The 23087-nt window shown below is 34.8% G+C and overlaps 1 protein-coding gene across 2 annotated transcripts in view; it reads left to right on the top strand.

The window, feature by feature from the left end:
• NADK2 (NAD kinase 2, mitochondrial) overlaps positions 1–22694 on the top strand; it is a 60067-nt gene extending 37373 nt beyond the window's left edge. Inside the window, exons 8-13 of one of the 2 annotated variants that reach the window (XM_037799156.1) lie at positions 35–100; positions 1406–1501; positions 10370–10428; positions 10589–10642; positions 13455–13578; positions 20518–22694. In XM_037799156.1, coding sequence (XP_037655084.1) covers positions 35–100; positions 1406–1501; positions 10370–10428; positions 10589–10642; positions 13455–13578; positions 20518–20656 — 538 coding nt within the window. In that variant the 3' untranslated portion in view covers positions 20657–22694. The remainder of the gene's footprint in view (positions 1–34; positions 101–1405; positions 1502–10369; positions 10429–10588; positions 10643–13454; positions 13579–20517) is intronic. The other variant, XM_037799157.1, reaches the window with a different exon arrangement.
• The last annotated feature ends 393 nt before the right edge of the window (positions 22695–23087 follow it).

Here is a 23087-nt window from a genome sequence, read left to right as displayed (position 1 = left end):
TTGTTGTTGTTTTCTTCTATTTGTTCTAACCTAGAATGTCTTATTCTTGGGCTGTAGCAGTGGACAATTTAAGAAGAAGTATATCCATTCTAAAGGGACTGTGAGTTTTATTGCTGCCTTAAAAAAATAATTCCCCTGAAAACAAAAATTCTATGAGTTGACTAATCTCTGATAAATCTGCATGTGAGAATGACACTAAATTTGCTCAGTGTTTTGGACTCAGTCTCTCTCACCTGACTATACTTTTCTTCCTCTCTACCTCTGCTTCTCTTCTGCCCCCACTTAACTTCTAATCTCGTTTGTTTTTTCTTGATTCTGGCATAGTAGCAGCCATTCCCGTGAATTTGACTAGCTTATCTATACATAATAGGTTCCTAATGTGCATTTTCCAGGAAGACATAGCAAAGCTATGAAATAGTTGAAATGTGAATGGTAGGTCCTGCTATCTTTTATTTTTGTAAATAATTTTGACTTGAGAGGAAATATTAAAAGGAACTCTGTTATGTAGAGCCCTCCACGGGCTGAGAACTTGCAGGAGAAATTGAGATTAGTATAAGACATAAATTATCCATACAGCATTAATGTTTGCAAACATTTCTAATAATTGCCATTATTTTGGAAAGCTGTGTTTTATTAAAGGTTTATTTTAACTTTTTGTTTACGTTGATTTGCTGGAGAAAAAAAAAATCCAGCAAATGATCTGTGATACCATTATTTTAAGATATAGCTTACAAAATAGCCTTTTACAGGTTTCAAAAAAAGTGCTTTGAATAGTTAAAAATCATGTACACATTCATGCAGTTTAAAAATAGCATCACTTTTACTCTGAGAAATGTAAATCTTATAAGAAATTACATTTTTCATTTTGTTCCTAGTTTTGTCCACTAATCTAGTACTAGCTGAGAATTTTCTTTTGAGATTTATTATCTTATAACTGTTAGCTTACTGTCAATTCAAAAAGCACATTAGTGTGTAGCTTAAGAAACGAAGGTTTAGCAGAAACTATTGGTAGCTTGATTAGATATAGACTTAGATATATTAAGGACTAGTTACCAAGAATGAAACTTTCTCTTTGGATCATAAGATGAGACCTGGTGTATGTTAGATTCCATAAAAGCAGCAGCAGCGATGATAGCCAAAAATTTACCAGAAGAAGCCCTTGTTCAAAATGTTAAAATACTGATAGAAAGGAGCATAGAGATTAGAGAGGCATGTAGACGTTTTTGTTTTTTTTAGCTTTTTCACTTAATCAGTAATGGTATTAGCATCACGATGTGTGCGCCTACTAAGTCAGATGTGTCTCTGGCAAGCTGGCTTACTTAGATTTTATCAGATCTGAAGATTATATTTCTTATATTCAGTGACCCATAGGCTCTGTAAACTGTTTAATATTCTCAATTCATAGGGCTTCCTACTATGAAATTTCAGTTGATGATGGACCATGGGAAAAACAGAAGAGTTCAGGGCTCAATTTGTGTACTGGAACAGGATCAAAGGCCTGGTGAGTAACTTAGAATCTGCTTATCAACTTTTGTGAAATAGTTTAAGTAACGTAATTTACTCGATATCTCATATTGGTGCATCTAAGGCCTCTAGTACACAAGAGGTAGCCTCATGTTATGTAAGTTGGCTCAGTTTCTGCTTCACTTATTGACTGGGCCCAGGATTTGACTTCTTATTTTACAGCTGCAGCCTGGATTTGGTCATTATTAGTATTGAGGCTACTGCATTATTTTTATAAAGAAATAAAAGAAAATGAGAAATTATTTCAAAATATTTTTAAGTGGAAAATATTTTAAATAATAACAAAAAGAATACAAAGTGCAATGCAAAAAATATGTTGGAGATTTGTGCATTAAAGGTCTGTTGATAATCTCGGACTTCCTGTATCCTCCTTACCCTGTAACCTCTCCTTGGGTGGTTTCTTCTACTTCTTAGTACATACATGCAGATAAATGCCTCCAAAATTACCTTTTGTCTTCTCCCTTGAGTACAAACTTGTATTCTAAAATTACCTAATAGTTGATATGTTAATACCACCTTAAATTCAACATATTCAAAACTGAAATCCTTGTCTTCAGTTTTACCCTGACCTCATGCTCTAGAGAAAAAAATCATCCCTCTTCACAACCTTGCTTTTACCTTTGTGGCTCCACTGTCTCTTCTCCATACCAGTCTCTAAATCCTGTCAATACGCTTCTGAAATCTGTCCCCTTTTTCAGTTTCTATCTTTGGTTCAGGCTCCCATCTTTTGAATGTTCTTTGTGCCTCAATCCTTTCTTCTTCAGTCTGTTATCCACACCACCAAAGAGTACTGTTTCTAAAATGTACATTTCTTCTCTGTTTTAAAACTTTCATTAGTTGCTAACTGCTCAAATTGCTCAGCCTGTCATTATAATATGACCTAAGCTACCTTACCAGCCTTATGCCTGCCCTATCCTTCCCCATCAACACATTAGGGCACCACAGGCTACTTAGCAAATCTAGCATATACTATGTTCTCTTTTGGCTTTTTTTTTTTTTTGCTTAATGCACCTTCTTCTTACTTTGAATGTCTGAACACTCTCTACTTTCCATCTACTGGTTCAAAAATCCAGTCTTTAAATGTTTTTCTTTTTAGGAAATCTTCACTAGGACCCAATTCCTTTCTTGAGTATAGTTAATGAATCCCTTTTTTGTCCTTTAGCACTTTTTCTCATAGCACTATTGTAGTACATATCACATTATTTATGTCTCTAGCTAACCTGAGCAACTTGAGGGGTTTGAGATGCTGACTAGTGTTTTTTCTGCTTAATTTTTTTGTGTTTACAGCATGATACTTAAAACATATGCACTCAAATATTTTCTAATAAATGATAATATACTCACAAAAACAGCTGAAACAGTGCTGTAAACCAGGTTTTTAGGTTCAGGTAGTTTAATTTGGAATTTATTTCATAATTTTTGGTTTGTTAGCTATAAATTAATGTTACTTTTTAAACTTTTAATTATGGAATATTTTAAATATAAACAAGAGAAGAAAGAATAATGAATCCCCATGTACTTATTAGCCAGTTTCAATAGTTGTCAATTCATACCCAATCATGTTTTATCTGCATCCCTATCTCCTCTCTTCCCATATTATTTTGAAGTAATTTCCAGATATCTAATTTCATTCATAAGTATTCAATAATGTAAAGTCATACTTTAAAAAGTCACTTTAAAAAATTTTAGTATTAGCCAAATAAATGATCTTTTGGGGAAAAAACGGTAGAAAGTATGATTTATATGTTTTATAGAATTCTCTGTTTTTAACTATATTATATCCCTGCCACCTTGGTTACTCAACTTTCTCTCTTTCCTACTCAGCCCTATACAACTTATTGCCTCTAACAGGTTCTGCCATTCCCCTCTTCCCATTACTGATGTTTATTCTACTGTCATTGCATTTCCCATTCATCATTTTTTTTGTTCTGGTAATATATAATGTAAAATTTGCCATTTTAACATTTTAACTGTACAATTCAGTGGTACTAATTACATCTGCAATGTTGTGTTACCTTAACTATCATCCATTACCAGAAGTTTTTCATCACCCCAGAAACTCTTTACCTATTAAGCATTAACTCCTCATTCATCTTTCCTTCAGCCCCTGGTAACCTCTAATCTACTTTCTGTGTCTATGAATTTGCTTATTCTAGATGTTTCATATAAGTAGAATCATGCAATATTTGTCCTTTTGTGTCTGGTTTATTTCCCTTAGCATGATGTTTTCAAGGTTCATCCATGTTGTCACATGTATCAGAACTTCATTCCTTTTTATGGCTGAATAATATTCCATTGTATGGATGTACCACTTTTTGTCTATCCATTTATCTCTTGATGGACACTTGAGTTTTTCCCACCTTTTGGCTGTTGTAAGGAATGCTGCTATGAATATTGGTGTGCAAAGATTTATTTGAGTCCCTGCTTTCACTTTTTTGGTGTATATACGTAAAAGTGGAATTGCTGGGTCATAAAGTAATTCTGTACTTAACTTTCTGAGTAACTCCAACTGTTTTCCATGGAAAAAAAGAACACTTGTTCTTTTCTTCTCCTCTTCTCCCTTCTCTCCTCTCCTCTTCTCTCCTCTCCTCTCCTCTTCTCTTCTCTTCTCTTCTCTTCTCTTCTCTTCTCTTCTCTTCTCTTCTCTTCTCAGTATCCATCCTGGTGTGTGTAAAGTGGTATGTCATTGTGGTTTTGATTTCCATTTCCCTTATGGCTAATGATATTGAGCATCTTTTCATGTGCCTATTGGCAATACATCTGCTTTAGAGAAGTATGTATTCAAGTCCTTCACCAGTTTTTTAATTGTGTTTTTTTGTGTGTCAGTTTGTTATTGAGTCATAGGAGTTCTTTTTATATTCTAGCTATTAAATCCTTATAAGATGTATGATTTCCAAATATTTTTTCCCATTCTATAGGTTGTTTTTTCACTTTCTTGATAATGTCCTTTGATGCACAGAAGCTTTTAATTTTCATAAAGTCCAATTTATCTGTTTTTACTTTTGTTGCTTTTTTTTTTTGGTGTCATATCTCTAAGCATCCATTGCAACATATAAGGTCCTGAAGATTTTCTGCTATGAGTTTATCTAAGAGTTTTATGAATTTATTGATCCATTTTAAGTTAAATTTTGTATATGGTGTGGGGGTAGGAGTCCAATTCATTGTTTTGCATGTGGATATCCAGTTTTTTCAGTGCCATTTGTAGAAGAGACTATTCTTTCCTCACTGAGTGGACTTGGTACCTGTAAGGAAAATCAATTGGCCATAGATAGAAGCATTTATTTCTGAATTTCAGTTCTATTCCCTTGGTTTATATGTCTGTCTTTATAAAGTACCAAACTATTTTGCTATTGTAGCTTTGTAATAAGTTTTGAAGTCGGGATGTTTGAGTCCTCCAGCTTTGTTGTTCTTTTTTTCAATATTGTTTTGGCTATTCAGGGCCCCTTACAGCTCCATCTGAATTTGACAATTGGTTTTTCCATTTGTGCAAAAAAGGCTGCTGGAATTTTGATTGGTATTATGTTGAATCTGCAGATTACTTTGGGTGTTATTGACATCTTAAGAAAGTTAGGTCTTGGAATCCTTAAACACAGAAGTTTTTTTAGGTCCATTAATTTAGGTCTTCCTTAATTTCTTTCAGCATGTGTTGTAGTTTCCAGTTTACAAGTCTTTCACATCCTTGGTTAAATTTTTTCCTAGATATTTTACTCTTTTGAATGATGTTCTAGTTTGCTAATGCTGCTGGAATGCAAAACACCAGAGATGGATCAGCTTTTATAAAAAAGGGTTTATTTGGTTACACATTTACAGTCTTAAGGCCATAAAGTGTCCAAGGTAAGTCATCAGCAATTGGGTACCTTCACTGGAGGATGGCCAATGGTGTCTGGAAAACCTCTGTTAGCTGGGAAGGCACGTGGCTGGCATCTGCTCCAAAGTTCTGGGTTCAAAATGGCTTTCTGCCAGGACGTTCCTCTCTAGGCTGCAGTTCCTCAAAAATGTCACTCTTGGTGCGTTTGTCCTCTCTTAGCTTCTCCAGAGCAAAAGTCTGCTTTCAATGGCCGTCTTCAAACTGTCTCTCAACCACAGCTCCTCTCTCAGCTCCTGGGCTTTCTTCAAAGTGTCCTTCTTGGCTGTAGCTCCTCTTCAAAATGTCACTCACAGCTGCACTGCATTCCCTCTGCCTGTCAGCTCATTTAAATAGCTCCACTGATCAAGGCCCACCCTGAATTGGTGGGGCCACACCTCCATGGAAATATCTAATCAGAGTTATCACCTACAGTTAGGTGGGGCACATTCCATGGAAACACTCAAAGAATTCCAATCTAATCAGCACTAAAATGTCTGCCCCACAAGACTGCATCAAAGATAATGGCATTAGGGGGACATAATACATTCAAACTGGCACAGATGACAATATTGTAAATGCAATTGTTTCTTAATTTTTCTTTTGCATTGTTCATTGCGGGTGTATAGAAACACAACTAATGTTTGTGTACTGATCTTGTATCCTGCAACTTTGCTGAACTCATGTATTAGTTCTGATAGTGTAGATTCTTTGGGATTTTCTACATATATAAGATCATATTATCTATGAATAGAGATAGTTTTACTTCTTTCCAATAAGAATGCCTTTTCTTTGTGGGTTTTTTTTTTTTTTTCCGCTTCACTAACTGCTCTTGCTAGAACTTCCAGTAAAATGTTGAATAGCAGTGGTGAAAGCAGGCATCCTTGTCTTGTTTCTGACCTGAGGGGCAATACCATTGAATATGATGTTAGCTTGCATTTTTCATAAATGCCCTTTGTCATGTAGGGGAAATTCCTTTCAACTCCTAGTTTTTCTAAATGTTGTTGTTTTTTTTTTTAATCAATAAAGGGTGCTGCATTTAGCAATGCCTTTGCTGCATCTGTTGAGATGATCAAAGTTTTTTTTGTTTTGTTTTTTTAATCATTCATTCTTTTCATGGGATGTATTATATTGATTTTCTTATGTTGAACCACCTTGCATTCCTGGGATAAATCCCACTTGGTTGTGGTATATAAACCCTTTAATGTACTATCAGATTTAGTTTGCTAGTATTTTGTTGAGGATTTTTGCATCTATATTCATAAGGGATATTGATCTATATTTTCTTTTCTTGTGGGATCCTTATCTGGCTTTGGTTTCAAAGTAATGCTGGCCTCATACAATAAGTTAGGTGATCTTTCCTCTTCTTCAGTTTTTTGAAGAGTTTGAGAAGTGTTGGTGTTAATTCTTCTTTAATGTTTTATAGAATTTGCCAGTGAAGCCATCTAGTCCTGGACTTTTCTTTGGGAAGTTTTTGATTACTGATTGAGTATCTTTACTTGTTATTGTTCTGTTGAAATTTTCTGTTTCTCCTTGAGTTAATTTAGGTAATTTGTGTGTTTCTAGGTATTTATCCATTTTATTTAGATTATCTAATCAGTTGGTGCATGATTCCATAGTGTCCTCATATGATCCTTTTTTATTTCTGTAAGGTTGGTAATAATGTCCCCACTGCATTTCTGATTTTAGTTGTTTGTTTCTTCTCTCTTTTTTAATTTGTCAGTCTAGCAAAAGGTTTCGCAGTTTTACTGATTTTTTTCGATTCATTTTTTGACACATTTTTCATTATAAGATTAGGGGAGAAGGGAGAAGCCCAGGGCTACAGGAGCATGTGGAAAGCTATAAATTCCTCTGTATTAATTATTTAATCTTATCACATTCCCATTTCTGAGCACTTTCTTTGTCCCAAGCTAAGTATATTATCTTATTTGAATTCTCACAAACACTCTGGAGGTAGCTGTTATTTTCATTAATGATTATAAAAAGTCTCAGGAGTTTTGCCCAAAGGTATATCACTAATAAATGGTGTAGCCAGGATTTAAAATCTGGGCTTAATTAACAAATTGTAGGTCTCTGAGGAATCAGTGGAAAGAAAGAATTAGGATAATCTTTTTTCTTCTTCTTTTAGTGCCTGATACAGAGAGAAAAAAAAATTTATCTTCCTGTGTGACCTTCTCAGTCTTTGGTTTGAATATGAAATATAGAAATATATTAATCAGGGTAAGCTAATTGTTATAACAGATAAATCTCCAATCTCAATGGCTTAATAAAATAGAATTTTATTTCTTCCTCTCATAAAATCCAAACTGCATGTTACTAATTGGCAGGTGATTCCTTCAAGTGGTGATTCAGGAATCGAGGCTCCTTCCATCCTGTCTTTACTATCTTCTAAACAAGTCTCCTAAGGTCATTGTGCCCATTGTATCAACACACAGAAGAATACAGACCATGGAGGCTTACCTATGGGAGGTTTTTTGAGATAGGATTGGAAGTGTTGTCCATCATGTCCACTCTCATTCCCATCAGCTAGAACTCAGCCACATGGCTATATGAAAAGAGGGAAGTATAGCTTATGGGAAGTGAGAAATATAGCCTAATTTTGTATCTGGGGTGGGGGTGGGAAATGGATATGGGCAATTGCAAGTCCATCTTTGCATTTTCAAAAAAGCTGTCTTATAGGAAATATGATATAATAGTTGTATTGCATGGCAAATGCTTCTGAATTGTCCCACTGTCATCTCAGTCCACTGCCTAGTGTGGAACATGATTTCAGAAAACTGGGAGAAGTGCTACAGAGTGAGAGCACTATAGTTTTATAGATTGTTCTTAAGACTGTTCCCAGTCGTCCTTCTCCATATATTCTACCCTGTCAGACTTAAGAATGAAGAGGAGTTTTTAAGTGAGGAGAGTTTCACTAGCTGATGAAGATATAAGAGATTCACTTTGTCTTCCAATTTGGCTTCTTTCATAGAAATTATATCTTATCTCAAATGGGAACTCTTAGAATGATCAAGGTTGTAATCTAAGAAAAAAGTTGTCATATGGTATCTAACAACAGCTTAGGTATATGGTTTGTCTTCCATATAGAATGTAAACTGCTCCTAAAGGTAGAGTAATTTGGCTGAGATCCAGTTTACAACCACAGGAAATCTAGTCTTAAATTAACTATAAATTCAAAGAACTTATTTTGGGTTGGTTTGTAACATCCCTAATAAGTCATAGTTCTAGGAACATTAGAATGTTGTTTTCTTATATTAAGGCTTACTACTTAAGGAAATATGGGTTATTAAAACCTTTTTGCCCTTTAACTGTATATATATTTTAATTCAGTGGAATCCTAATAACTCATTTTTATGTGACTTTTAGATTTAAAATAGGGAAAATTCCCAAACAGTGTCTTCCAATAATGTGGGATGTTCGGAGGAATTCAAATATAACTCATAGGTATCCCTTTTGACATTTTCATTTAATATGGAGTCTTGCCATGAGTCAGGTAGTTCACTAAATACCTTATTTTTGGTAGTATTAACAGCAATGCTAATAATCTAGGTATTGCAGACCTCATTTTAAAGAATAAGAAAGTCAGGAAAGTATTTGGCTTTAGACCGCATAGCAAATAAGTATAAGCAAAGGTAAGGAGTTAGGAATTGGCTTGGTGTGGTTGGAATGCAAAGTTGGAAGGCAGATAAATGGGAGTGGGCAAGGGCCAGATCTTAAGATTTTTAGTGTGTGATTTGGTCTGCAAATGACCTCAAATTGTTATGTGTGTTTGCATTCTTCTTAGGACTTTGTCCAAAATATTTTCACATTGCTCAATATGGGAATATGAAGGAAACAGAGAGTATCTCTTCCCCTCCTCAAAAAGTTGAGAGAGAACTACTGATTAGGTTTAGAGTTTTATGACACATTATATTACCCCTATTCATTGGGATTGTCTTTTGAGACCGTGTGAGAAGAGTTATGAGGCAGTAGAAGATTTCTAAATTTCCTGGAAGGGGTTCTTTTTTTGCTTTTCAAAACTTTCTTTAACCATCGTTATAAATCCTAGGATAGGACTAGTTTTAAAAATTATTCATGTTTATGTTAACATTTTTTTTAAGTGATTAAGCAAGGCATTATACAGGTAAAAGGTTTCTCACCTTCAAAGAAACTATTTATTTTATAATTTAAAGAAATACTCATGTTACAAAATATGTTAAATAGTACAAAAAAGTATACAATGAAAAGCAAATCTTCCTTTCATTTTCATACCTCTAGTATTAATCTCCTGACACAATCACCATATATATGTACAGTTCTTTTTTTAAAAAAAGAACAAGGAAATAAAATATATACTGTTTATAAAATGCCTTTTTTAAAAACTTGATATTTCAGTTATTTTTCCATATGAGTACATATAGTTCTATTTTATTCTTTGTAATACCCACATGGTTTTCTGTTGAATGCCTATGATATTATTTAGTTAACTAGTTTCCTGTGGATGGCTATTGAGTTGTTTTGCTATTACAAACAATGCTTCAGTGAATATCCTTGTATATGTCTGTGTATATTATATGTGCAAGTATATTTTAGGATAAATTACTAAATTGGAGAATAAATTTATTTTAAATTTTGACAGTGCTGAATTGTCTTCCAACTGCAACTTTTATATTCCCTATCAGTGTATGAGAATACTTCTTTCCCAACAACTATCGCCAACACTGTATTTATCAGTTTTAATCCTTGAAAATCTGAAAATAAAAATGGTTTCTTGTTTTAACTTGTATTTCCTTAATTATGAGTAAGACTGAGCATTTTTTCTATAAGACTAAACTGTTTATCCATGTCCATTTGGCCATTTGGGTGGGTTGGCTATTATTTGGTATTTTTTTCTCCCTGATTACTTGTGTTTTGTATACAATAATTAGATTATTCCTTTTTTTTTTTTTTTTTTTTTTTTTTACTTTTAGCATGTTTTCAGTATTAAAATAAGAAAGAAAATTATGTGGTTTTTATTTCTAGGGTTCATTCAAATATTAACAGGGTTGCGACTCAGGCTGTGGAAGATGTTTTAAATATTGGTGAGTACAAAAATAACTGTTATGTTGGCTGTTATATGTTATAGTATAATGAAATTGAAACATGCTATGTAATGTATATATGCTATTAAGTGTTAGCTATTATATGTAATAAAATATTTTATTTAATCAAGATACTTTCCTCCTTTCCTCCTCTCAATAGCAAAGCGACAAGGAAATTTGAATCTTCCATTAAACAAAGAATTGGTAGAGAAAGGTCAGTGACAAATGATAATAACTACTAACTGTTTAAGTTTCCTCTGTAGCTGCTAAAACAAATACTATAAAATGCATTGGCTTATCAATGAAATTTATTGGGTCATGGTCATCAGAAGGCTAGATGGTTTGCTTCATCCCAGTGTCAGTATCTTTGGTTGGCTGGCAGTCTGTGGGGTTCCTTGGGTTTTCTGTCACATGGCAATGCATATGGTGGTATCTCTTCTCCTTTCCTCTTCCGGGTTCTGTTGACTTCTAGTTTCTTCTTCGGCAGCAACCTGTGGCTTTTTTTTCAGTTTGACTTTCACTCTGCTTGTAAAGGACTCCAGTATTCCGGATTAAAGCTCATCCTGAATTATTTGGCCATACCTTAGCTGAAGTAATATCTTGAAGAGATCTTATTTACAATGGGTACACCTACCAGTGTGCAAACGAAGACCAAGAACATGTCTAAACTGGAGTACACAACTGAATCCACCACTTTAACATTTTAATGTGGATTCTATTTCAATTTTCAGGATGATTTTGTGAGGTGTGCTTACCTAATTAGCAAAGCAGAAGTACTTTTTTTTTTTTTTTAATCAAACATGTTTTTCAATTAATGGCCCCTGTGAAGTTTAAAGATGGACTTTTATATTGCTATTTTTGTCAACCACAAAATACGAACTCTATGTCAAAACAGTGTAACTACAAGCACGTCCTGGAAGATGGAAACACAAAAATACATACTTGGGCAAATAGGAAATTCAATATCAGAACTTGGTGTGCCGTTAATATCCTCTGAATGAAATGGAATTCACTGACCTGTGAATGCTTGTCTTTACTTTCACACAAGCATTCTCTTTCACTTTCTCCTACTTAGTTTTGCCTTTTACTTAAGGTGGAGAAGTATCAGTGCGAGAGAAAGAATACTGATCTGGGAATTTGAAGACCTGGGCTGGAGTCCCAGGTCAACCAGTCACGTACTCTGTGACTTTGGGCAAGATTGGGATCCTCCATTCTTCTGCTTCCTCAGCTGTAAAATGAGGGAGTTGAAGTAGATTGCTGGTATTTAGGAGTTCTGCAAATGTATTCCTTAAATTTGTAAGCTAAAAATCACAGTCATTTGATTGGTATATCAAATTTTAACACACATGCAATCTACCAAGGTCATTTTTGTGTAGACCGCAAGCCGAAGCTTTTCTTTCCATCTCTGTTTAATTGAAAAGCATTCAAGGTAAATTGTTTAAAAGGAAAATACTCAACCCTCTTTACAATTGCATCTACCTACCTATGTAAGGATTTTGTCAATGTATACAACCAAATCAAAATAGAGATACAGAGTGAACATTGATGCAATATAAAACTGCAAATGTTATTTATAAACACAAACACTTGAAGTTGAGAGTTACCAGAACAGTCTCATTCTTATTGATTGCCTTTAAGATGAATTAGTTATGCATTTGGATCTAATAAAGTATTTTTAACAGTATCAGTACATTTATCTGTATTATATATTGGATTTCCACCTACACTACCTTGGGGTGGGGGACAGTGGTTTGCCTCTAAAACAGTTTGAAAACAGGACTAAATTTCTAAAGTCCATTTGGTTTTCTAAAATGGACTCTGTTCTCACTTTCTCAATTTGAGACCTAAAAGATTATTTTAATCATGGCTTATGAATTAGCATTAACATTAAATCTGTATCAAAGAAAGGAAAATTAGGTGAGTAGCAACTGATTCTTTGTTAATTAATTTCACTTAAAATGTAATATATAAAACAACCGAAATTTATATCCAGGAAAAAATTAAATATATACACAAAATACAGTGATTGATTTTTCTTTTAATAAACATATCAGAGCTTTACTTCTGAATGAGTGTCATTCCTTTGAAGATTTAACTATCTTCAGAAACAATAGTGAACACCAGTGGTGCAGTCACTGTTATAGACATTTATGGAACTACTCTTTTGAAGTTTCCTTCAGAGCTAGCGCATTGTGTGTGTGTGTGTGTGTGTGTGTGTGTGTGTGTTCCCAGAGAAGCAAATTTTTAGTTTTGAGGATGAATTCGATTTTTTTTAAAGAGCAAAATGATTCAAATGTAACTTTGGTTAATAGAGGAGATTATCTTACAGTTTTATAATTTCTTTTAATACTGTGGTCAAACTTTCTTTCAAGCCTGATTTCTTTGTACAGTTTTCTTTAACCAATTTGTTCTTTTTATGCCAGTTCTCATGTGCCTCTTGGTTAGAGATAAAGTAATTCCCAAAGGTTTCTTAAAATGTCTTCAAAGCTTCATCAGAGAACGCATATTGCCTGTTAGTGTTTTAATTTATAATTATAAATATGAACTCTTTGATATGGTATTGCTTTAATTTCCTGGGCTGCTCAAGCAAATACCATGAAACGGGTTGTGTTAAACAATGGAAATTTATTAGCTCATGGTGTTGAGGCTAAGTTCAAATCAAGGCACCATCAAGGCAATGCTTTCATTATTGAGTGCCTCTAACTGCTTCTATTTTTGTTTAATTTTTAGCTTTGTAGTTAATATTTATTTTCTTTTTTTTTTCCAAACGTACCTTTTTCTGTTATATTGTGGGTGATATAGGCTTTTTGGGCTGATCTTGGAATGCAAAATTTCATAAAGTTTTTTGTTTTTTGTTTTTTTTAAATAGAATATGTTGTAAGATCCAAGATACTTGCTATCAAACAAGCCTTTGGCAACACAACTGCTTTTAGTTTGGGGTTATCTGTTTCTTGTTTTGCATTTCTCAGAAGTAACCATTTTTAATTGAATGTGCTAATGTTGGGTTTATTTTTTCTTCTTTATAGTAACAAATGAGTATAATGAATCACTGCTCTACAGTCCAGAAGAACCAAAAATACTTTTCAGTATTCGAGAACCAATAGCAAACAGAGTTTTCTCAAGCAGTCGTCAGCGTTGTTTTTCCTCAAAGTAAGCTTCCCAAGCCTTAACTTGTGACTATGTTTTCATCCCTTGTAATTATAAAGCATACTCATTAATTTCATTAAATTCGCTCATTCAAACTTAATCTGGCAAGAGAAGTGGAACTTATGGAACTAACCAGGTGTGCTAAACTGGTAAAAGCGTTTTCTTTCAAACTTGTTTGGCCATTTTATAGAAACACAGTGACCAGAGGGCCATAGATATTTAATTGGATGATGAGAGTTGTTTATTTTTTAGTGTATCAAGACACAAACAATAAAATCAACTTCATTTTCAGAGAAAGTTATTAGAAAGGAACTTGTTTTTTACAAGCTTGGAATTAAGCTGAATAAACATTCATATAAAACTCAAGTTGTATAGCAGTAAACTTGTTTTTTACAAGCTTGGAATTAAGCTGAGTAAACATTCATATAAAACTCAAGTTGTATAGCAGTAAACCTTATTTAAAGTAGGATTCATTGCTTTTAGCTTTTTCCAGAAAGTGAACCACACACACACAGCCCTATTGAATTTTTTTTTTCCTGAGTGGGAAGGAAGAATATGCAAAAATTAATATAATTTATTATTTGTAAAGTTGCCTTATTTTCCAAACTAACAAGATAAAATGTCATCTTCCTCACTGCAAGCAGAAAATAGTTTAATTACAAATTGTGGCATTATAGTGTACATATTTTCTTTTTTGAATGTACAAATAGTTTATTTTCCAGGAAAGATACTAAAAAGGAAACTCATCTTACATAAAATTTATTTTAGTCATTTCAGAGTTTAATTTTACCAAACAACAAATCTGTGCTTAGTTTGGGTTACAGCTACCAAGATTCCTTTAAAGATGTAAACTTCTTATATTACAACTCTGTTCATGTAACAGGAGAATAAATTCATGACTTTGGGATTGAAAAAGATTTCTTAAACATGTCCTAAGAAGTATTTTACCGACAAAGGAAAAGATTGATAAATTGAACTACGTTAGAACTAACAACTTCTTCAAAAGACATCTTGAAGAAAATAAAAAGGCAGAGTGAAATATATTTGTAGTACATATATCTAGCAAAGGACTCATATCCAGAATATAGAAAAATTCCTACAAAAAAAAATCCTACAAATTAATAAAAAGACAGGCAACCCAATAGAAAAATGGCCAAAATCTTCAACAGGCATTTCACAAAACAGGATAGCCAAATGGCCAATAAATATATAGAGAGGAATGTGAATTAAAACTACACAATACAATACCATACACACCCACCAGAATGGCTAAAATGCCAGGTGTAGGCAAGGAGGTAGAACAAGTGGTACTTTCATACACTACTGTTAGGAATATATAGTTTGCAAAAGTGTTTGGCAGTTACCTACTGTGTTCATTTCCTAGGGCTGCTATAACAAAATACCACAAACTGGGTGGCCTAAAGCAACAGAAATTTATTCTCACAGTTCTGAAGGGTAGAAGTCTGAAATAAGGTGTTGGCTACCTCTGGCTGTAAGGAAGAATCTTTCCTTGCCCCATCCTAGCTTCTGATGGTGGGTGGCAATCCTTGGCATTCCTTTTCTTGAAGCTGCATCACTCCTGTTTCTGCCTCTGTCTTCACATAGCTTTCTTCCTTCTGTGTCTGTCTGTGTCTCTAAATCTCCCTCTCCTTAAAAGTATACCAGTCATTGGATTTATGGCCCACTCTATTCCAGTATGACCTCCTCTTTACTTGATTACATTTACAAAGACACTTTCCAAATCAGGTCACATTCACAGGTATCAGGTGGACATGAATTTGGAAGGGGACACCATTCATTGCAGTACATCTACTAAAGCTGACCATAGTATACGCTATGACCCAATAATTCCATTCATAGGTATATACCCAATAGAAATGTATACGTGTGTGCACCAAAAGACATGTTCTAGAATATTCACAGCAGCACTACTCCCAATAGCCAAAAACCAAATGCCCATGGATAGTAGAATAGAATACATAATTTTAGTATTTTCCTATCAGGGAATATTATGTAGCAATGAAAATGAATAAACTGCTATATGTAATAACAGAGATGAATTTTACAGACATGCTGTTGAAGCAAAAAGAAGCCAGACAATGAGGTAAAATACTGTTTTCTTTCATTTACATTAAGTTCAAGAACAGACAAAGCTATTAATATTATGGTGATTGAGATCAGGATAGTGGTTATGCTTGGGAAGGAAGGCAAGGGCAGTGACTGGGAGAGGGCAGTGAGGGAGCTTCCGGGGAGCTGGTTACCATTCTGTTCTTGATTTGGGTGATAACCATGTGTTCATTGACCTGTACACTAATGATTTGTGTACCTTCTATGCATTTTACTTAAATAAAAATTTTACATGAAAATACTTGCAGTGGTAATAATTCTTTCAATACTCAGTTATATGAAAATAGACCATGAGTTCCATTAAATCTGAACTTGTTCACTGATAAATGTTTGGATGTTGATGCTATCCTTAACATTTAATTTTTGAGACTTAGATAATGTACTCATATATTTCAGTATTCACTAATTCTCTCCAAAGGACAACTTGAATTTTAAAAGTAAGGACAGGAGATGGAAGAAGATGGTGGCATAGACAGGAGTGGAGGCTGGGTTGTCCCCCTGGAACAACTAATAAACAACCAAGAACAACTAGTAAATAATCTGGAATAACTGGGGGGGGACAAGCATGGCTGTCCGCTCATCATACACCGGCCTGAATTGGGAGGAATGCCCAAGACTGCAGCATAAAATCTGTAAGTAAAAACTGCGGATCCAAGCCAGGAACTCCCTCCCCTCCATGGCCTGAACTGCAAAGCCTCGCAGTGCTAGAGAGCAGCACTTTCCAAGCGGAGCCAGTGAATATAGCTCAGCTCAGCTCCAGCTGGGATTTTAATTAACAAACATGGACTGCACAATACAAGTTATGAATCCCCAACAAGCAGACAGAGGCTTTTGGTGACAACTGACCTTGGAGAGCTGGAGGTTGGCCGCAGACTGGCCCTGAAGGGGGCTTTCTGTCCCTTGTTTGGCTCAGTGGAGAAAGCCTCAGCCATTTTCAGTTCCCAGTGCCCTGACCCAGACAAGGATGGAGATAGCACAGGCAGAGAGACTATTCAAATGTAAATAACCTCTCCGTAAGTGTATATCTTCCTTAAGAGGAAGAAGGTGTTGCTAAGCTCTACTACCCACCTTCCATTCAGAACCAGACCCCAGAGCCTGGGGGAAAGCAGCCATGGGCTACACCTCCTTACACCAGTCTGGAGCTACAGGCCGCCACTAGCTGGGTGGAAAAGCATAGTGACTTGAGGCCTCACAGGGTGTACCAATCTTCTAAGACTCACCCTCAGGGAGACATGATACTGTTGCCTCCTTCTAAGACTTGAGGCCCATTCAGCTCTGGGAAAAACCTGATTGGGGTAAACCAAGGAAACCAGATGCTTAGACAACAGAAAACTACAACCTACACTAAGAAAAATGAAGTTATGGCCCAGTCAAAGGAACAAGCTTACACTTCAACTGAGATACAGAAATTGAAACAACTAATACTAAATCAATTCAAAAAATTTAGGGAAGATATGGCAAAAGAGATGAAACATATAATGAAAACACTGGGTGCACAAGGTAGAAATCGAAAGTTCGAAAAAACAACTGGCAGAATCTATGGAAATGAAAGGCACAACACAAAAGATGAAAGACACAGTGGAAACATACAACAGCAGATCTCAAGAGGCAGAAGAGAACACTCCGGAACTGGAGAACAAGGCACCTGAAAGCCTACACACAAAAGAACAGATAGAAAAAAGAATGGAAAAATATGAGCAACATCTCTGGGAATTGAATGACAACACAAAACGCTAGAATGTATGTGACATGGGTGTCCCAGAGGAGAAGAGAAGGGAAAAGGGACAGAAGCAATAATAGAGGAAATAATCATGGAGAATTTCCCATCTCTTATGAAAGACATAAAATTACAGATCCAAGAAGCGTAGCGTATCCCAAACAGAATAGATCTGAATAGGCGTAGGCCAAGACACTTAATAATCAGATTATCAAACATCCGAGATAAAGAGAAAATCTTGAAAGTGGCAAGAGAAAAGTGATCTATCACATACAAAATAAGCTTGATAAGACTATGTGTGGATTTCTCAGTAGAAACCATGGAGGCAAGAAGGAAGTGGGGTGATATATTTAAGATACTGAAAGAGAAAAACCACCAACGTAGAATCCTATATTCAGCAAAACTGTCCTTCAAATATGAGGGAGAGCTTAAAATATTCTCTGACAAACAGACAATGACAGAGTTTGTGAACAAGATACCTGCTCTACAAGAAACACTAAAGGAAGCACTGCAGACAGAAAGGGAAAGACAGGAGTGAGAGGTTTGGAAAACAATTTTGGGAGATAGTAGCACAGCAGTATAAGTACAGTGAACAAAGATGACTGAGCATGGTTGAAAGAGGAAGGGTGGGACCATGCGGGACACCAGAACGGAAGACGAAAGATAAAGGCTGGGACTGTATGACTCAGTGAAACCTAGGGTGCTCAACGATTGTAATAAAAGGTACAAATAGGTTTTTACATGAGGTAGAACAAATGAATGTCAGCGCTATAAGGTGTTAAAATAGGGTAGGATTGGGGGGAAGATACAGTCAATGCAAACTAGAGAGTATAATTAACAGAAACATTGTATTATGCTTCCTTTAATATATCAAAGACAGTATGCCAAAGCTAATGCATATGTGGGGTGCGCATAGGGGAAGGGTATGGGACTCCTGGCATTGGTGATGTTGCCTGCTCTTTACTATTAGTTTAATGCTATCTTTCCTTTTGTTGCTTTCTAACTGTCATGGTTTTTTTTTCTTTTTTTTCTTTTTCTTTTGTCTCTCTACCTTCTTTGACTTTCCTTCCTTCTTTGTGTTAGAAGTAGAGATTCCTTATATAGATATTGGTGATGGTGCTGCATACATAAATATGTGACTGTACAGGGTACCAACAATTGTTTACTTAGGATGGAATATATGGTTTGTAAACAAAACCATCTTAAAAAAATGGGTTGATGAAAAAACCTTGAGGGTACTATATTGAGTGAAATAAGACAGACACATTAGGACAAATATTGCAGGGTGACACATCCCAAAGTAATTTGGGCAGACAATAAAAAATGTATTTACAGGTCCCCCCTGAAGAGCTGGGGGAAAGTGCGGAAGTGTTGGACTTCCTCTCCTGGACTGATGTTGATGTTGTCACAAACATTAGGACTGGTGGTTTGATGTGCTGAGCCCTCTATCATGGGACTTGCCCTTATGAAAGCTCATTACTGCAAAGGAGAGGCTAAACTTGCGTATAATTGTGCCTAAGAATCTCCCCCTGAGTACTTCTTTGTTGCTCAGATGTGGCCCTCTCTCTGACTGAGCCACCTCGGCAGGTGAACTCGCTGCCCTTCCCCCCTACATGGGACCCGACTCCCAGGGGTGTAAATCTCCCTAGCAACGCAGGATATGACTCCCGGGGATGAATCTGGACCTGGCATCATGGGACTGAGAATATCTTCTTGAGCAGAATGGGGATGCAAAATAAGACGAAATAGTTTCAGTGGCTGAGAGATTTCAAATGGGGTAGAGAGGTCACTCGGGTGGACATTCTTATGCACTGTATAGATAACACCTCTTAGGTTTTAATGTACTGGAATAGCTAGAAGTAAATACCTGAAACTATCAAACTCCAACCCAGTAGTCTGGACTCCTGAAGATGATTGTATAATAATGTAGATTACAAGGGGTGACAGTGTGATTGTGAATACCTTGTGGATCACACTCCCTTTATCCAGTGTATGGATGGATGAGTAGAAAAATGGAGATAAAAACTAAATGAAAAATAGGGTGGGATGGGGGGATGGTTTGGGTGTTCATTTTTCACTTATTTTTTATTCTTATTCTGATTCTTTCTGATGTAAGGAAAATGTTCAGAAATAGATTGTGGTTATGAATGCATAACTATATGATTGTACTGTGAACAGTTGATTGTACACCATGGATGATTGTATGGTATGTGAATACATTTCAATAAAACTGAATTTAATTAAAAAATATTTCAGGGTCTCACTGATATGAACTAAATATAATATGTAAACACATAGACATGAAATATAAGTTACCAGGATGTAGAACGAGGCTAAAGAATGGGGAGTGGTTGCTTATTATGAGCAGAACATTCAACTAGGGTGAACTTGAACGTTTGGAAATGGACAGAGGTGATGGTAGCATGTGGTGAGAATAGCTAACAGTGCTGAATGGTGTGTGAAGGTGGTGGAAATGGGAAGCTCAGAGTCACATATGTCACCAGAAGGAAAGTTGGAGGTTAAAAGATGGGAATGTATAAAACAGTGATGAATCTTGTGGTAGAAAATGTTCATGATTAACTGCACAAATATTAGAAATCTCTCTCATGAACTAGAACAAATGTATGACACTATAACTAGAAGTTAATAATAGAGAGACATATAGGAAAAAATATATACCTATTGCAAACTATGTACTATAGTTAGTAATATTTTAACATTCTTTCATCAACAGTAACAAATGTATTATACCAAAACTATGAATCAGTAATGGAGGTGGGTTGGTTAGGGGTATGGCAGGATTTGAGGTTCCTTTTTGTTTTTGTCTTTTCTTTTCTGAAGTAATGAACATGTTCTAAAAATTGAAAAAAAAAAATTTTGATGGATGCACAGCTGTTTGATGGTACCATGGGCAATTGATTATACACTTTGGATCTTTGGATAATTGTATGGTATGTGAACAGTCTCAATAAAAAATGCATTAAAAAAAGGAAGGACAGATGATCTGCTAATTTATATAAAAGTTCAGGATTAAAAAACTACATCATTTAGGGTTAAGCAAAATGTTAATATTTAACAAAATGTTTCTTTCTCTTTAGGGTTTGTGTTCGTTCTCGTTGTTGGGATGCCTGTATGGTTGTAGATGGAGGAACTTCTTTTGAATTTAATGATGGAGCAATTGCTTCAATGATGATCAGTAAAGATGATGAACTCCGGACTGTGCTCCTGGAACACTGAAGGATTTCCTCAGGTCACAAATCTTGATTACCAGAAAAATATTTGTACTGGAGACTACAAAGTCATAAAGCTGCAATTTTTGGTTATTGTTAAGACTTGTCCCTGGGCTCAAAGGTGACCAGGAAAGTGAGATTTGTATTATTCTTCTATTGGATTCTGATGAAAAGATGTTCCTTGTGTAAGGAAATGGATGGACTAAACTGATTAGAGTTAATACCAGTGAAATTTCTATACTCCTTACAGTTTGTAACCAAGAGTGCTAGTGTCTTTATAAATTTAGAGAGGGAGGCTTAAATAAAGGATTAAATGTTTAGGATTTGAAATTTAACTGTACAAGTTTTTTTCCTTTCCCTTCCACTTAGCTTTGTGGAATTGGTCAGACCAAACACATATCATTTGATTAGTGCATATTTTTTATAGTATCTGAAAACCAAGATTTTTTTTTAAACTTTGATGATGACGATGGAGAATTTTGATAAATCCTTACATTGACCTAATTGAAATAGGTAACTGTGTTTTTATATGTGCTAAGAATTTTCTAATTTCAGAACACAGTGATATTATGACTATCAATTTAAAAGTTTCAATCATTTTTGAAATTATTAATAGATGAATGTTTTCATTTAACCAACTTTAATTCAGGTTGATTTCAACAATGCTGGGTGAAATACATATATGTGAACAACATCATGATGCTGTTACATATATATTAATTACCCAATAGCTATTTTATGTTATACAAAGTAATTTTGTTCTGTTTTTGATGATGTGAGCCTAATAGGTTCCTTCCATCTTTAAAATTCCCTGAATCTAGATTAAAGGACTAAAAGGATGCATTGATCTGATATGTTCTATTAGGTTTTTGGTAAAACCTTCAAAAGTATTTTCATGTAAGTTTAGGAGTATTGTCAGAAAGAATATGGATTCTGTAGTAAATATGCAAAACGTATTAGTTTTGGAATTGTCTTACTTAATTTTGTGGTAGTTTTCACTTAGCTCATATTCCAAGTTTCACTCTGCAGCTTTCGATAAAATGGCTTTGCTTTTTTACCCTCACTATGAATTAGAGAGTGCCTTTATTTTTAGAGGAAATTATTTTGATTCAATTCTCAATCTACTTATAGTAGGTAATCCTAGAATTTTCACCAAAAAAAAACTCCTTTTGCTGCATAATGAAACAGTTGGTATTCTCCTGCCATTTATTCAAAGTTTATCTGTTTTTTTTCACTTGCTGGTGAAAATTATTGTTCAATCATTGACAGGTGTTTACTGAAAACTCACTCGGTGCCATGTTTTGTGATAGGTGCTGGATATTGATGAATGAAACAAACATTATTCTGTCCTTAAAACTTGAGTCTAGTGTGTTCAGAAGTAAATGCTGTGAAAGCTAGGATGTATAATCAAATTGAGTGTTCTTAGTTTCGCCAACATTTAACATACTGTTGTTCTCCAATTTTTTACATAAATGTTAGTGCACTAAGGCACTCCAGGATTTGATGCCTATCCAGAGGAATCTGTCATTCTTTTCTTAGTTACGAGTAGCTGCAAAGAAACTCATAGCGGAGTTTACAATGATGCATGAGATTGAAATACAATACAAATTAGTGTTTTCCCAGAGCTAGATCTAGTTCCTGGTTTGATTTTAAAATGATACACTTAAAATACAACCTTTTAAAGAAGTGAAATTCTATGCTGTAGAAAATCTCCTAAAAGATTTAAAATGCTTTATTGGAAAAAAGAATGACAACTCTGTCTTTTAATATATCAAGGAAATCTGATTGTCCAATACCATAGATCTGTTAAGATGTATAGGGAACTCACTGTGTAAAATTGTTCATAAGCCATATTTTAAAGGTTTTAATAATACTTAATGTGCTCTATTTGCAATGTCATTTCTAATATTTCTGCTGTGATGGGGATTTATTTGTTAAGAGATGATGAGAGGCAAAGGATGTTAGAATAGCAAAATGTTTTTATGAATGAGTTAACGTTTTAATGGCCACTATATGTGAATAAAATTAAACTATTGTTATCTCTTCTTTTTCACTTGTATTTTTTTAATTTCCCTTGGGGGTCATTATTTGAAAACCTGAGTTTCATAAAGTGTTATGCTTCAGAAGTCTTTTATCCCACTGCTATCACTGTTCTGTATTGTTCTGTGACCTGACTTTTAATTCATTGCTAATATTTGACACAGGTCATGATTTTTTCTGCATAATCAAAGGGTAAAGTGTCTACCTGGTAACGGTAGACTCTTCAGATAATTTTGACTTAATACTGTTGATGCTTCGTACATGTATTTATACTCATGGTCTCAGTACATCAAATCATATTACATGCTTGACTAAATATATGTAGCCTTCACATATAAAGAATTTCCATTGTCTTCACTTTTTAAATATAAAATAAACAATATAACCAAAATAAGTAG

The sequence above is a fragment of the Choloepus didactylus genome, chromosome 11, assembly GCF_015220235.1.
Source record: "Choloepus didactylus isolate mChoDid1 chromosome 11, mChoDid1.pri, whole genome shotgun sequence".
In the NCBI taxonomy this organism is placed as follows: domain Eukaryota; kingdom Metazoa; phylum Chordata; class Mammalia; order Pilosa; family Megalonychidae; genus Choloepus; species Choloepus didactylus.
Note: the sequence above shows the minus strand (reverse complement) of the source record. Positions and strands in the feature narration are given on the sequence as shown.